General features: G+C 35.1%; 4 protein-coding genes across 4 annotated transcripts; all 4 read right to left on the bottom strand.

Moving 5' to 3' along the window:
- Window positions 1-4,607: 4,607 nt before the first annotated feature.
- On the bottom strand, window positions 4,608-5,552 carry LOC101252221 (uncharacterized). Its single transcript, XM_010326879.4, has one exon. The coding sequence runs from the start codon at window positions 5,318-5,320 to the stop codon at window positions 4,793-4,795; it is 528 nt and encodes a 175-aa protein (XP_010325181.1). The 5' UTR covers window positions 5,321-5,552; the 3' UTR covers window positions 4,608-4,792.
- Window positions 5,553-5,648: 96 nt separating this feature from the next.
- On the bottom strand, window positions 5,649-8,964 carry LOC101252524 (pentatricopeptide repeat-containing protein At1g02150). The gene is made up of 2 exons (XM_004229682.5): window positions 8,389-8,964; window positions 5,649-7,272 (listed from the first exon to the last, which is right to left on the bottom strand). The coding sequence occupies exons 1-2, from the start codon at window positions 8,788-8,790 to the stop codon at window positions 6,037-6,039; spliced, it is 1,638 nt and encodes a 545-aa protein (XP_004229730.1). The 5' UTR covers window positions 8,791-8,964; the 3' UTR covers window positions 5,649-6,036.
- A 1,083-nt stretch (window positions 8,965-10,047) lies between these two features.
- Window positions 10,048-10,587, bottom strand: LOC101253128 (PRA1 family protein D). The gene has a single exon (XM_004229684.5). The coding sequence runs from the start codon at window positions 10,585-10,587 to the stop codon at window positions 10,048-10,050; it is 540 nt and encodes a 179-aa protein (XP_004229732.1).
- A 655-nt stretch (window positions 10,588-11,242) lies between these two features.
- LOC112941696 (uncharacterized) lies at window positions 11,243-12,431 on the bottom strand. The gene is made up of 2 exons (XM_026031537.2): window positions 12,034-12,431; window positions 11,243-11,928 (listed from the first exon to the last, which is right to left on the bottom strand). The coding sequence occupies exons 1-2, from the start codon at window positions 12,290-12,292 to the stop codon at window positions 11,720-11,722; spliced, it is 468 nt and encodes a 155-aa protein (XP_025887322.1). The 5' UTR covers window positions 12,293-12,431; the 3' UTR covers window positions 11,243-11,719.
- Window positions 12,432-12,770: the final 339 nt, after the last annotated feature.

Genomic DNA, 12,770 nt, shown 5'->3' on the forward strand with positions numbered 1-12,770 from the left:
GTTCTGATAGCCAGCAGTTAGTCACAGCTATTTCACATGAATGTGAACCTAATACTTTTGAAGAGGCAATATTGCACCCTGCTTGGCAGCAAGCCATGACACATGAATTTGAAGCCTTACATGCTAATGATACTTGGGAAATGGTCATGTTACCTGATGGAAAAAAGACTATTGGTTATAAATGGGTATACAAAATAAAGCATAAGGCTGATGAAAGTATAGAAAGGTTCAAGGCAAGGCTGGTAGTGAAATGCTATACACAACAAGCTGGAGTAGATTACAATGAGACATTTTCACCTGTGGTGAAGATGACTACTGTTAGAACATTAATCTCATTGGTTGTTAAGAAAGGCTGGAACTTGTATCAATTAGATGTGAATAATGCATTTTTGCATGGTGATTTACATGAGGAAGTCTACATGGTACCTCCACAAGGTCTTACAACAAGATGTGATAACATGGTGTGCAGACTAAAGAAATCTTTGTATGGACTAAAGCAGGCAAGTAGGCAATGGTATGAGAAACTAGCAGACAGTCTATGTTCAAGGGGGTATCAGCATTCAGATAGTGACTATTCCATGTTCTACAAGAAGAGGGGAAGTTCCTTAGTATTTGTTGCTATATACGTGGATGATATAATCATGACTGGAAACAATGTTGATGAGATCAGTTCCTTAAAGAGTTTTCTGCATGACAAATTCAAAATAAAGGACTTGGGAAAACTACATTACTTCTTAGGCCTGGAAATTTTGTACAGACATGATGGTGTTGTTGTTTCTCAGAAGAAGTTTACTTCTGATCTTCTGATATGATAAGTTGCAAAACTACTTCATCACCACTTGATTCAACTGAGAAATTGAAGGCCACTGATGGTGAGCTATTGACTGATCCTTCTCAATATAGGAAGTTGATTGGCAAGCTCAACTTCCTAACTAACACTAGAATGGACATATCCTATAGTGTACAGCACTTGAGTCAATTTATGCAGTCACCCAGGGAACCACATTTGAAAGCAGCCTACCATGTGCTAAGATACTTGAAACAAGATCCAACTATAGGTATCTTTATTTCAAACAAAGCTGATCTCACTGTAAGTGCATACTGTGATTCTGATTGGGCTGCTTGCCCTGAATCAAGGAGATCTGTTAGTGGTTACCTAGTTCTTATGGGAGATAGTCCTGTCAGCTGGAAATCCAAGAAGCAGGCAACAGTATCATTGTCATCTGCTGAAGCTGAATACAGGGCAATAAGGCAAGTTGTGGGAGAACTAGTATGGTTTGAGAGGTTGCTAAGTGAGTTGAATGTGCAGTGTTCTCTACCAATACATGTTCATTGTGACAGCCAAGCAGCAGTTCACATTGCCAAGAATCCAGTTTTTCATGAAAGAACAAAACATATTGAGATTGATTGCCATTTTGTAAGGACTAAGCTCCATCAAGGGTTAATCACACTTCATCACATATCCACAGACTCACAGTTGGCAGACATCCTCACCAAAGCCTTAACTGGAGTTAAACACAATTCTTTGTTGCACAAGTTGTCTGTGTTTACATCACCTCCAACTTGAGGGGGGGGGGGGGTGATGAGAATATAACATCAATACCATTAACTTTCTGTTAGGTTTGTTAGCTGCAAATCAAATAGTTAGTTACAAATTACATGTTAATTAGTTTCCAATAGTTAGTTAGAAGTTAGTTGAGTTGTTAGTCCAAGTACAAGTGTATATATAAGTTCACATTGTATTCATTTTTTAACCATATACACTATCAATACAATATACATTCTTCTTTCTCTCAATATGCTCTCAAGCTTGAGTAGATGATCATCAATGGAGTTAAGTCCATGATCATAATCTCTTCAACCTCATCATGGTTCGTAGATATAAATAAAATCGAACTTATGGAGTAGCTATTGGTATGTGAAAACATGTTGCACCTATGGTTTTGCGAATTTAAAGAGATATCTATATAATAACCTTGCTTTTACTCGCCTGAAATAATCTTTTGTGAAATACAAAAGAAAAGAAACACACAAGTTTTGTTTCCTTTTTAAGACCTTATTTTCATATGAATTCATGACTTTGTTGAACAATGACAGAAGTCCCCAATCGGTAGTAGTGAACTTTTCATAAGGCTTGACAATTCTCCTCCTCTTGAACTAATTTTTGTGTGTGAGTCAGACATAAGATCAAATTTAACAAACTCAAGTGTGGGAATTCATAGGCGAAGCCTTGACATAAGTTAGAGTCCGAAACTCAAAGGGTAAAAAATATTAACAAAAATTCCAAAACGGTATATAAAATTTTATATAAACCAAAACGGTAAAATCGCTGCCGACGCAGCGATTTACTTCGACTGAAAAAGTAAAATCGCTGCTGAGGCAGCGATTTTGCCAAAAAAAAATCGCTGCTCAAGCAGCGATTTCAAAATGTTTCTTCTTACAAATCGCTGCCAGCGCAGCGATTTAACATTATTTTTTATTTTTATTTTTTTTAAAAAATAAGGTATATCGCTGCTCTGGCAGCGATTTACGAAGAAAATTTTTTTTTTCTTTAAAATCGCTGCCAGTGCAGCGATTTATAAAAAAAATTATATATATATTTTCCAATATAAATCGCTGCCTTAGCAGCGATTTATAAAAAAAAAAAAAATTTGATATAAATCGCTGCTAGAGCAGCGATTTACAAAAATAATAAAAAATTTTTTTATAAATCACTGCTTAGGCAGCGATTTATTTAAAAAAAAAAAAATTGTTATTAAATCGCTGAGCAATTTTTTAAATAAAAAAATTTTTTAAAAATGTTAACTTATGTTTATAATTTATAAGAAAATATACATTATTTTAAAAAAATTAAAAATAAGTAAATATATTTTCTTTCTAAAAAAAAATATTATATTGAATTTAAATTTAAATAATATTTGAATTCAAATAATTAATTTTTTTAAATAAAAAATTAAATGAGAAAAATTATTTAATTTTTTTTAAAACAAAATTATATACTTTTATATATATATATATATATATATATATATATATAAAGTGAAAAGGATCACATGACAATAGCAATTTATAAAAAAAAAAAAAAAATTTATTTTTGTAAATCGCTGCTAGAGCAGCGATTTATATCAAAAAATTTTTTTTTTTATAAATCGCTGCACTGGCAGCGATTTTAAAGAAAAAAAAATTTTCTTCGTAAATCGCTGCCAGAGCAGCGATATACCTTATTTTTTTAAAAAAAAAAGAAAATTAAAAAATAATGTTAAATCGCTGCCCTGCCAGCGATTTGTAAGAAGAAACATTTTGAAATCGCTGCTTGAGCAGCGATTTCATTTTTTTATTAAAAAAAAATTTTTTTGGCAAAATCGCTGCCTCAGCAGCGATTTTACTTTTTCAGTCGAAGTAAATCGCTGCGTCGACAGCGATTTTACCGTTTTGGTTTATATAAAATTTTATATACCGTTTTGGAATTTTTGTTAATATTTTTTACCCTTTGAGTTTCAGACTCACATAAGTTAATAGTGGAGTTTGAACACACAAACACTAGTGTGAAAAGTATTTTCACCGCCCATCCTTACCACTAAGCTATCATTCGTTAGGGGTTCACAAGTTAATATATATATTTATTTAATCTTCTAACACAAATACAGAGTCTACCAAAAAGTTAATGGGTTCATCCAAACCCACGTCCTAGCTCCGCTTATAGTGGGGATAATTAACAACTAAATGCTGCTAGTCTGGCATCTGATAATGTTCTCTCTTCCTATGAAATCTGAATGTTTGATCTTTCTACTGTATGCTAATAATAAAGAATGTCATCAACCTAGCTAGTTCCTTTTGGCAATTGGATCCTTGGAGTTTGGTCTAGGATGTGTTCCTGAAACTGTAGATCAAACATTTTAGCCCATTATAACAATCTAACCAATGATAATTTATGTAGTTCAAACTCTAAGCCCAAGAAATGAAATAGCATGAACAATGTAGCCATTAGAAGGCGAGACATAAACGCAAGTTTTACAGAGTGGTATGTTGTATGCGATAAGAGTGTTGGCTAGTCAAAAACTCACTTGTTCAGAAGTTGAAAGTTGCGGAACTGATGATGATAAGACAGATGTGTTGGCATACTAGAGAATATAGGAATACAAACGAAGATACTCGAGACAAGATGAGTAAATTGAGGTGTGATAAGCTAGTTTTAATGGATTTTGGTAGCAATAGACCAAATAAGTATTGAAGAGAGGTGATTAGATAAAATATGATGCAGTTTGAACGTATCGAGGACATAAATAGAAGGTTATGGGAAGAACGGAATATGATAGAAGATTAGTAGATAGGTATACGTCGTCTAGTTTCTCCTTTCAAACTAGTGGTAGTACTTACTCTCATACGCTCTTCTTCACTAATTTTTGTCACTGTGATGTTTTTTTCATTCTCTGATTATCTTAGTATTCTGTTCTGTTTTGTTTCATTTCTTTTCAGCAGACTTTGTCATACTTTCTTTAATTTTTGCCATTGCATCTTCCCTTTTATCTTCTTATTTTGAGTCGAGGATCTATCAAAAACAGTCTCTTTAGCTCCGTAGTTCGGGGTAAGAGTTTACTGGGAAGTAGTTAGGAGATGACAAGCTAATCCCTCTATACTCAAAACAATATGCATCAAAGCACTGGAACTAGCTAACTTATACAAGGTAGAGGCAGTTATTTATGTACTAGAAGTTACATTGAAAATACCTATTTTTCCAATCAAAGATCTCAATTCACGAAAAGAAAAAATACACAATACACTCACTCATAAATCATTTCCGCTTAGCTTTTCTATGGCCGCGGTTGAAATCATCATCACTATTTTCACCATCGTCCTCCTCATCAGTAGTGTTGTCATCGCTATCATCATCGTCATCAGTCCCGGAGGGAGGTGAAGGATCAAGCCTAGCAGCATCAATGGCCCACTTAATCACCTTTTCAACTTCATCATCGTGATCCTCTTCATCTTCCACCACTACGTGTTGCTTAGCAGATGATGATGCCGAAGAATAAGCGGGAAGTGAGCTTTTGAGAGCTGCAAATCTGGTAAGCAAGTCATCTGACTCGTCCGTTGTTGAGGTAGCTTGATTGTCTAAGTCTAAACCCTTAGGTTTTCTGGGGGGAGTTTGCTTGGATCTGAGGGCTTGAAAACGTTGATCGAGATCTGGATCGATGAATTGGGTGGAAGAACCACGAGCCATATGAGAATTCAGACTCAGCTTGAGGGACACGTCATCCTCTGCCGCACGGAGCAGCTCTTCCACCTCCTCCGATTCGCTCTTCTTATTCCGGCTGCTCATCGATGCCCACAAAAATACCTATCCAACTTTGATATAAGTCTTCTCTACTTCTCTTGGTATTTAAAAATAGGTCCAATATAATATTATTCACTTTTCCAGAGACACAAAATGAATTTGGACTTTTTATATCATTTTCAAACAGATTATTCTTTTATCTCAATTTATACGACATTATACTAGTTTTAGCGCAATTTTTAAATATATAAACGGACTATTCCAACACATTGCAAAGCATAAACCTTAAAATTGAGTTGCTTTAAGCAACCAATATACGTCAAATCCTCAGCCATGAAATAGGGAGACCAAAAAGAGGCACATTTGGGAAAGCTTTTCTTGGAACAATTTCAACAGTAGAATGAATATGAAATCTTCTACTTGAACCTCAAATAGATTAATGCAAAATTCATCATATTTACAAATAAAACTTCCAACACACTTCACTGACTGAGATATTGATTGGAGAAGCTAAAATAATACACTTCTACTTGATGTTCAATAAAATACATATATCGCGACATGGATCCTCAACCCTAGGAAGAGAAACCAAAATCAGTAGATATGTGTTTATCATGAATGTCTTGCTTCTCAGCTCTACACAAGACTCTTGCTTTACCCGAGCATCCACGTACCAAAAATCCAATTTCACAAGGTGTTATCGCCAATGTGTGTGTGTGTACCTGGAAAAATAGTTGCATTTCAAAGTGAGTGAAAAAGTCTCACAAGCTTTCTTGCAACTGGTTGAGCAGTATGTCAGATCCTTCATCGTTATCAGATGTATCCTTCTCTATTTCTCGCTCACTACTGGTAAATGAACCATTTGATAATGGAATATATGACATGTACTTTTCATCGTCAAGACACCCAACTTGCTTCAACACCTCCAACAGGACTTCTTTATTTTGTATATCGTCTTCCTGCTCACAAAGCCTGAGAATGGAAGATACAGTTGCAGGTTTCGGTCTCCAGCTCTTTGATCCCTCACTTGAAACAGCATCCTTCAAGCATGACAAAGCCTCTGATATCCTCCGATCCCTGATATGGCCTTCGGCAAGGATCTCGCAGGTCATTGAGTTTGGCTTTCCACCAGCTCCAATCATTTGGTCAAAGAAAGCACTAGCCTTGTCCACGAAACCCTTCCTCACGTAATAACCCAATAAAAGATTTCCTATTCTAGGATCATAGTGAACCTTCACAGGTAGCCACTCATCATATATTTTTTCTGCACCTTCAATATCATCCAACCTCACCAGAGAAGATATTACAGAATGATATCCCAGGTTTGGAATATTTGGAAACTGCGATTGGTAGGTTTTCCAGATTCGGAGAACGTCTTCCTTTTTACCAAGACTACCATAGAGACTGATGAGATAATGATATGGAATTCGATCACGGCCTGTGATTCTGCTCTCAACACTTTTCAAAGAGTCTTCAGCTTTTTTCATCTGCCCCAACTTAATGTACATAGTAGCCATGGTACTAAATGTAGTCCAATTTGGATTGATATCAGTGTCTAGATTCATTTGTTCGAGTACCTTTTCCATTTTTTCAATAGATCCTTGAGATCCACATGATGATAACCAGATATTATAGGAATATATATCTAGTGGAATTCTTTTCTCCTTCATTTCTGAAACCACGGATTCAACCTTGTCGTAGTCTTTAAGGTTCATATAGAGTGTCATCATCACATTGAATGGAAGAGCATGATCAGTGTATCCTCTGTTTCTCATTTTATCAAGTAAAGATTCAGCTTGTTCCTTCTTTCTAGACCGCACAAAGGCATTTAAAAGAGACCCATATATCCGCTTATCTTTTAAGGTGTCTGGCAACTTATCAAAGTATTCTTCAGCACTTGATATTCCATGTACTTTTGCTATCAGGTCTAATTGAATAGCAGTATCACTGGTGGTTAGTCTAAACCTCTCTGGTCTATTGTTCATCCACTCATACACCTGCAGGATACAAGATTAAGTTAAGCCCCAATGGAATTGCTATATGGAGACAACGACATACAGTAAACTCAATGACTTAAATGAGTAACGGAATCAAGAACGATTAATCAAATTTTCATAATAGTCTGACAGAAAAATTGAATATTTCTCTAGTATATCAGAAGAAGTCTATTGATATTTGATACTCATTCAAAGTTTACAAGTTTCAGACTTTCGCACTTGGTTCAGACAGAGTGATAAAAATGTTCAGATTTTGAATTCTTTTAGATCATTAGTTTCACTTGGTCACAAAGTAGACACATACATAGTGCACACTGCACTAGTAAGATGGGCAGCTCCCTGGCTGGTACCACTAGATAGAGCTACTAGTAAGATGGGCCATTATTTTTTGATAAGGTGAAAATAAAGCAAATAGGACATCATTAAGGTAAACAAGGCAATAGCTTCGGTTAGAGTAAATCCCAAGAAGACAAATTCCAACAATGTCTTGCACATAGACTGAAACAGAATATAAAGATAAAAATGACGGCACGACACTCCCACCGCCCCAAACACAAGAAAGAAAAAAGAACTTCTGTCTAAGTAAACCTTCACAGAATCGGTATCCACAGACACAACTAAGATTTCCAGTACTCTTATCTGGATCACAGCCTCATACTTCAGGACTATTGCATCTACAAGCTCTCGGGAAATATAGTATTCAACGTGTACCACTTTAAGCTACTCATACTCATTACATAATTAGGAGGATGATCCTTTTCATTTATGCCCAAAGTTTTGTCAATAGAAGCTTCTTCATGCCATTGATTAGAACTATAATTATATTGGAAATGGTTGGGGAAATGCAGTTCTGTTATACCATAACAAGTTTAAGATGTTTAATTCCAACGTATCCTTGAGAAACACGTAATGTAAACTATTTTAAACCAAACCTAATAATGCAAGCAAAGCAACACAGAGAACACAAGTAATCACAAATCAATTTAAAAACCAAAAAGACTCAAAAGTTATCTAGTTCAACCAAGAAATTCAAGCACAGTTTAGCCAGATTACACAAAGCAAGGAATAGATTAAAAAAAAAAAACAGAAAGCTTCAAACTTTAATTGATTAGGTACCTCAAAAGCCAGCTTATAACGCCTAAACTTCCTTAGCTCCTTAATGACCCTAGAAAGTTCCCATTTCGTAACCTTTTTCCCCTCATTTTCCCACTGATTCAACACACTAACAGAGCCTCTTTCTGGTCCATCATTCATAGATATTCTTTTGTAAATAGCATTCCATTTCACTATTGGCCGCCTCTCATAGTCAACAGTCCCATAGCTATGCACCTGTGATGTTGATGAACAGCTAATAACTGAATGATGATTCTTTGAACACATCAAGGGTTTAGTAAAACCACCCAAATTGCAAAACCCAGATGGAAAAGACAGTGAATAAGATAGGGACGAAGAAAAAGAGACATACTTTTCAGTTTTTTGATGTGGAGGTTTAACGGTGGTGGTGGGTTGTAGAAGCATTTTTTGGGGTTTTTTTTAGGGTTTTTGAGCTTCAGGGGTTCTTGATTTTCTGTTAAAACTTCGGTTGTGTGTAAAAGATAAGATATCGACCTGAAGAATTGTAGAATTGTAGTGACAGAGTGACCCTCTTGGTTTCTTTTATCTCGAATAAGTCCTTTAAACCTTCATTTGCTTGCATTCCCAGTCCAAGGACCAATTATGAAATAGATTATGAGAGTATTCGATACGAACAAAAATATTTTTCTCGAAAAATAAGTGAGACTCTTTACTTATAGTGTGTAAGCCAAAATTTCGAAGTGAATTTTGAAACTTTTCAACGGTTAAGCCTACCTCTATTCTTGTATTTAGTGGATTCAAAAAATATATATATACACCAAAAAAATTCTAATATATACAATAATTTTTTTTGTCTATGGAGCCGGGGTGAACACCCTCGCCTTCTTTTAGATCTTCCTCGGGTTGTATAGTGGTGGGGATGAGCTTTACGAGATTGGAGTAAAGATGAGGTGTGTTGGAGGGTGATGAGAAAATATACAATTAATGTGGAATGTCACTTATGAAACTTATTTTTCCTGCTCCAAATATAAGAAAAATAGAATGTATAGTATTCCTATCGTATGTACTGTAATAATATGTATATTATTCTTATAGTATAAAATAAAGTTATATGTATGTACAATATTCTTATAGTATAAGATAAGTTATTTTTCCTATGAATTTAACTTCTACTCACAATTGTGCTTAGTCACATCTTATATATATATAATAATTAATGCAACTTTAGATGGAATTTGATATAACAAATAGAATATTAATCTTGTTAAAACTCATTAAATTATACAATCTCTATGAATATATGTAAGTTTATTTATACAAAGAATAAGAAGAGGACTGACCAAGTCCAAGCTAGTAGTCCACTACAGAACGATGATTATTACACAACAAAATTATTGACGTTTCTAAAGCATTATTCCACACGCACTAAGGGTGAACTATCAAATTGTCATATCGAAATCGGTCCACACACACCAAAAGTAGAATAGATATCAAATTATCATATCAAAAATCAAAATTATTGAATCGAATCCTTGAACTGTTTATTTTTTAGATAGAAAGCAAATCATTGAAGTACTATACAACACACAGTTATACCAACAACAACAAAAAAAAAAAAAAGCCTAACATTTTTTGTTGAACAATAACACTAACATCCTTGACTTTTATTCAACAAATCATGAAACAAAAATTGGCCTAATTTTACACAGTATGAACAAGGGGTACAGATTCTTGATCAATTTCATCATCCAAAGAAAAATCCTCTGCTACACACAGAACTGCATGAGCCAAAACAATTGGAAAAGTTAGAGTCAAAGTGATTAAAAGCTGAATTCCAGCACCTGTGAGTACAAGAGCAAGACATGTCCCAATGGCTAGCAGTGGCAGAACAATAGGCCTAGTGTCGAACGCGATAAGCCAACGAAACACAACAGAATTGGCCACTGAATTAAGAAATAGCAAGTACAAAACTGCCACTTCCTTCATGGCAACTAAACAGACTAATGAAACTTTACGTTCAGAAATAAGCAAGATGAAAAGGACTATCCACATGAATTCAGCATAGTATAGCCAAAATTTACGCAAGTCTTCTATGATTCGCGATGTTGCTGATTCAAGGATAGATGGGATGCTAAATCGACATAAAATTTGGAAGGAAAATGTTCTTTTGTTTTCAAGATTTGGAGTTTGTTTTGATTCATTAGGCTGAGTTCGGGATGCTGATGTCCTTTGTACTGCCATTATCTTGAAAGATGAATGTGTGAGTTAGTATGAAGAGACTAAAGGGTATTTATAAATTGATTAAACAAAGTAGAAATGAGTCACTTTCAAAGTCAATATTATGATCATGAGTTTTTCTTCCATTTAATTTTAATTGGACTTTGAAAAATCAAAATACTAATGGACCTAGTCATGTATCATGACTTTTTCCCCCATTAGTACGCACTACTCATGAACAGTTGTAGGCTCCTTCACCGATTAGGCTAAGTACGTGACTTTAAGGATAGTCCACGGGTAGATATGAAAAGGCAGATGTAACAAGGTTCAGTAACACAACTAGAGTGCTAGGCCATTTAAATTTCTATCCTTAGTAGATATGTAGGTGAAATTATACCGAATATTTATAAGTTGCTTTTCACTAGTAGTTGTTGGTTGCTGGCAGTATAAAACCATAATGACTTAACCACTAGCTAAATTAGCCTCCTTATAAATATACAAAAAGAATTCATTTTTCACATGAAATTTAAGTTGACAGTTTTGTTATCATCATATGAATTTGACCTATAATAATATGCAATTCTATGAAATTTGATATGATAACTTTAACAAATAGGGTATCAGTCTGTTAAAACCTGTAAAAATTACACAAATGACATAAATATTCTTAACTCGAATATACGTTAAATATATTTTCTATTTCTTGTAGTTATAATTGAGGTACAAATGAGAACAATGAACCAGAAGAGGACTAACCAAGTCCAAAGTCAAGCAAAGACTAATGCAAATAATTGGAGTACCATACAACATAACAAGTTTTGGCACTTAATAATACAAACAAAAATACCTAATATTTTCTCTTGAACATTCACCACTTGACTCAACCCCCCTTAAACAATACTTTGGCATCAAACTGATACCCAGTGAGATCTCATAAGTGGGGTTTGAAGAGGATACAATGTACGTAGACTTCACCACTACCTCGTGAAGGTAGAGTTTTGGCACATAAACTAAACAGCATCTAAAATAATTAACCACATACAAAAAAAAAAAAAACAATTATCATGTGGCAGCAAATTCTCCCCCATATATGGCACAAGAAAAAGATTCACAGACTCACTATCCTTGACTTTATTGCAACAAAACTAGCCAAATTTTACACAGTATGAACAAAGGGTACAGATTCTTGATTAGTTTCATCATTGAAAGAAGAATCCTCTGCTATCCACAGAACTGCATGAGCCAAAATGATGGGCAAAGTTGCAGCCAAAGTGATTACAAGATGGATTCCAGCATTAGTGAGTATAAGAGCAACACATGTCCCAATAGCTAGCAGTGGCAGAACAATAAGCCTTGTATCAAACGCTATAAGCCAACGAAACAGGACAGAATTAGCCACTGCACGAAGCAATATCAAGTACAAAACTGCCACCTCTTTAAAGGCAACTAAATATACTACTGAAACCTTACGTTTAGGAATAAGCGCGATGAAAAGGACTATCCACACAAATTCAGCATAATATAGCCCGAATTTACCCAAGTTTTTAATAATTCGCGTTGCTGCTGATTCAGGGGTGGTAGGGATGCTAACTGGACATGTAACTTGGAAGGAAAATGGTTGATTCTTTTCGAAATTCGGTAATTGTTTTGATTCATCAGGCTGAGTTTGGGATGGATGATTTGCAGAAGTAGCTGATGGCCTTTGCACTACTGCACCATAACTTGCCATATTAATGTGTGTGTGACTGAAAGAACGGAAATACTAAAGGGTATTTATTGATTGATTACATAAAATAGAAATGCATCACCGTCAAAGTCAATACTAAGAATTTTCTTCCCTAAAAATAATTCTAAGCATAGACTTTGAAAAATCAAATTAACTAAGGACCTGGTCATGCATGAATTTTCCTCCCTCAGTATGCACTATTTAGCTTAAGATAGACTTGAAGGTTTACCTTCGCAATGAAAGTTGACTTTGCAACCCTATTTCTCCCGAAGATACTTTTACCACGATGTGATATTGCAAACGCAGATTCTTGTTCATGCCTTGCCTTTCTACTGTAAAACTAACCTCGAACCAGAACAAAATATTATGTTGGGTGGGGCAGGGGCAAGGTCTCGCGGGTTTATGCATGTTTGCCCCCGCCCCACCCCACCCCAATTGCCTAATATCCCTACACAGTTTTGTGTCGAATCTAACATACAAA

This window comes from Solanum lycopersicum, chromosome 1 (assembly GCF_036512215.1).
Source record: "Solanum lycopersicum chromosome 1, SLM_r2.1".
In the NCBI taxonomy this organism is placed as follows: domain Eukaryota; kingdom Viridiplantae; phylum Streptophyta; class Magnoliopsida; order Solanales; family Solanaceae; genus Solanum; species Solanum lycopersicum.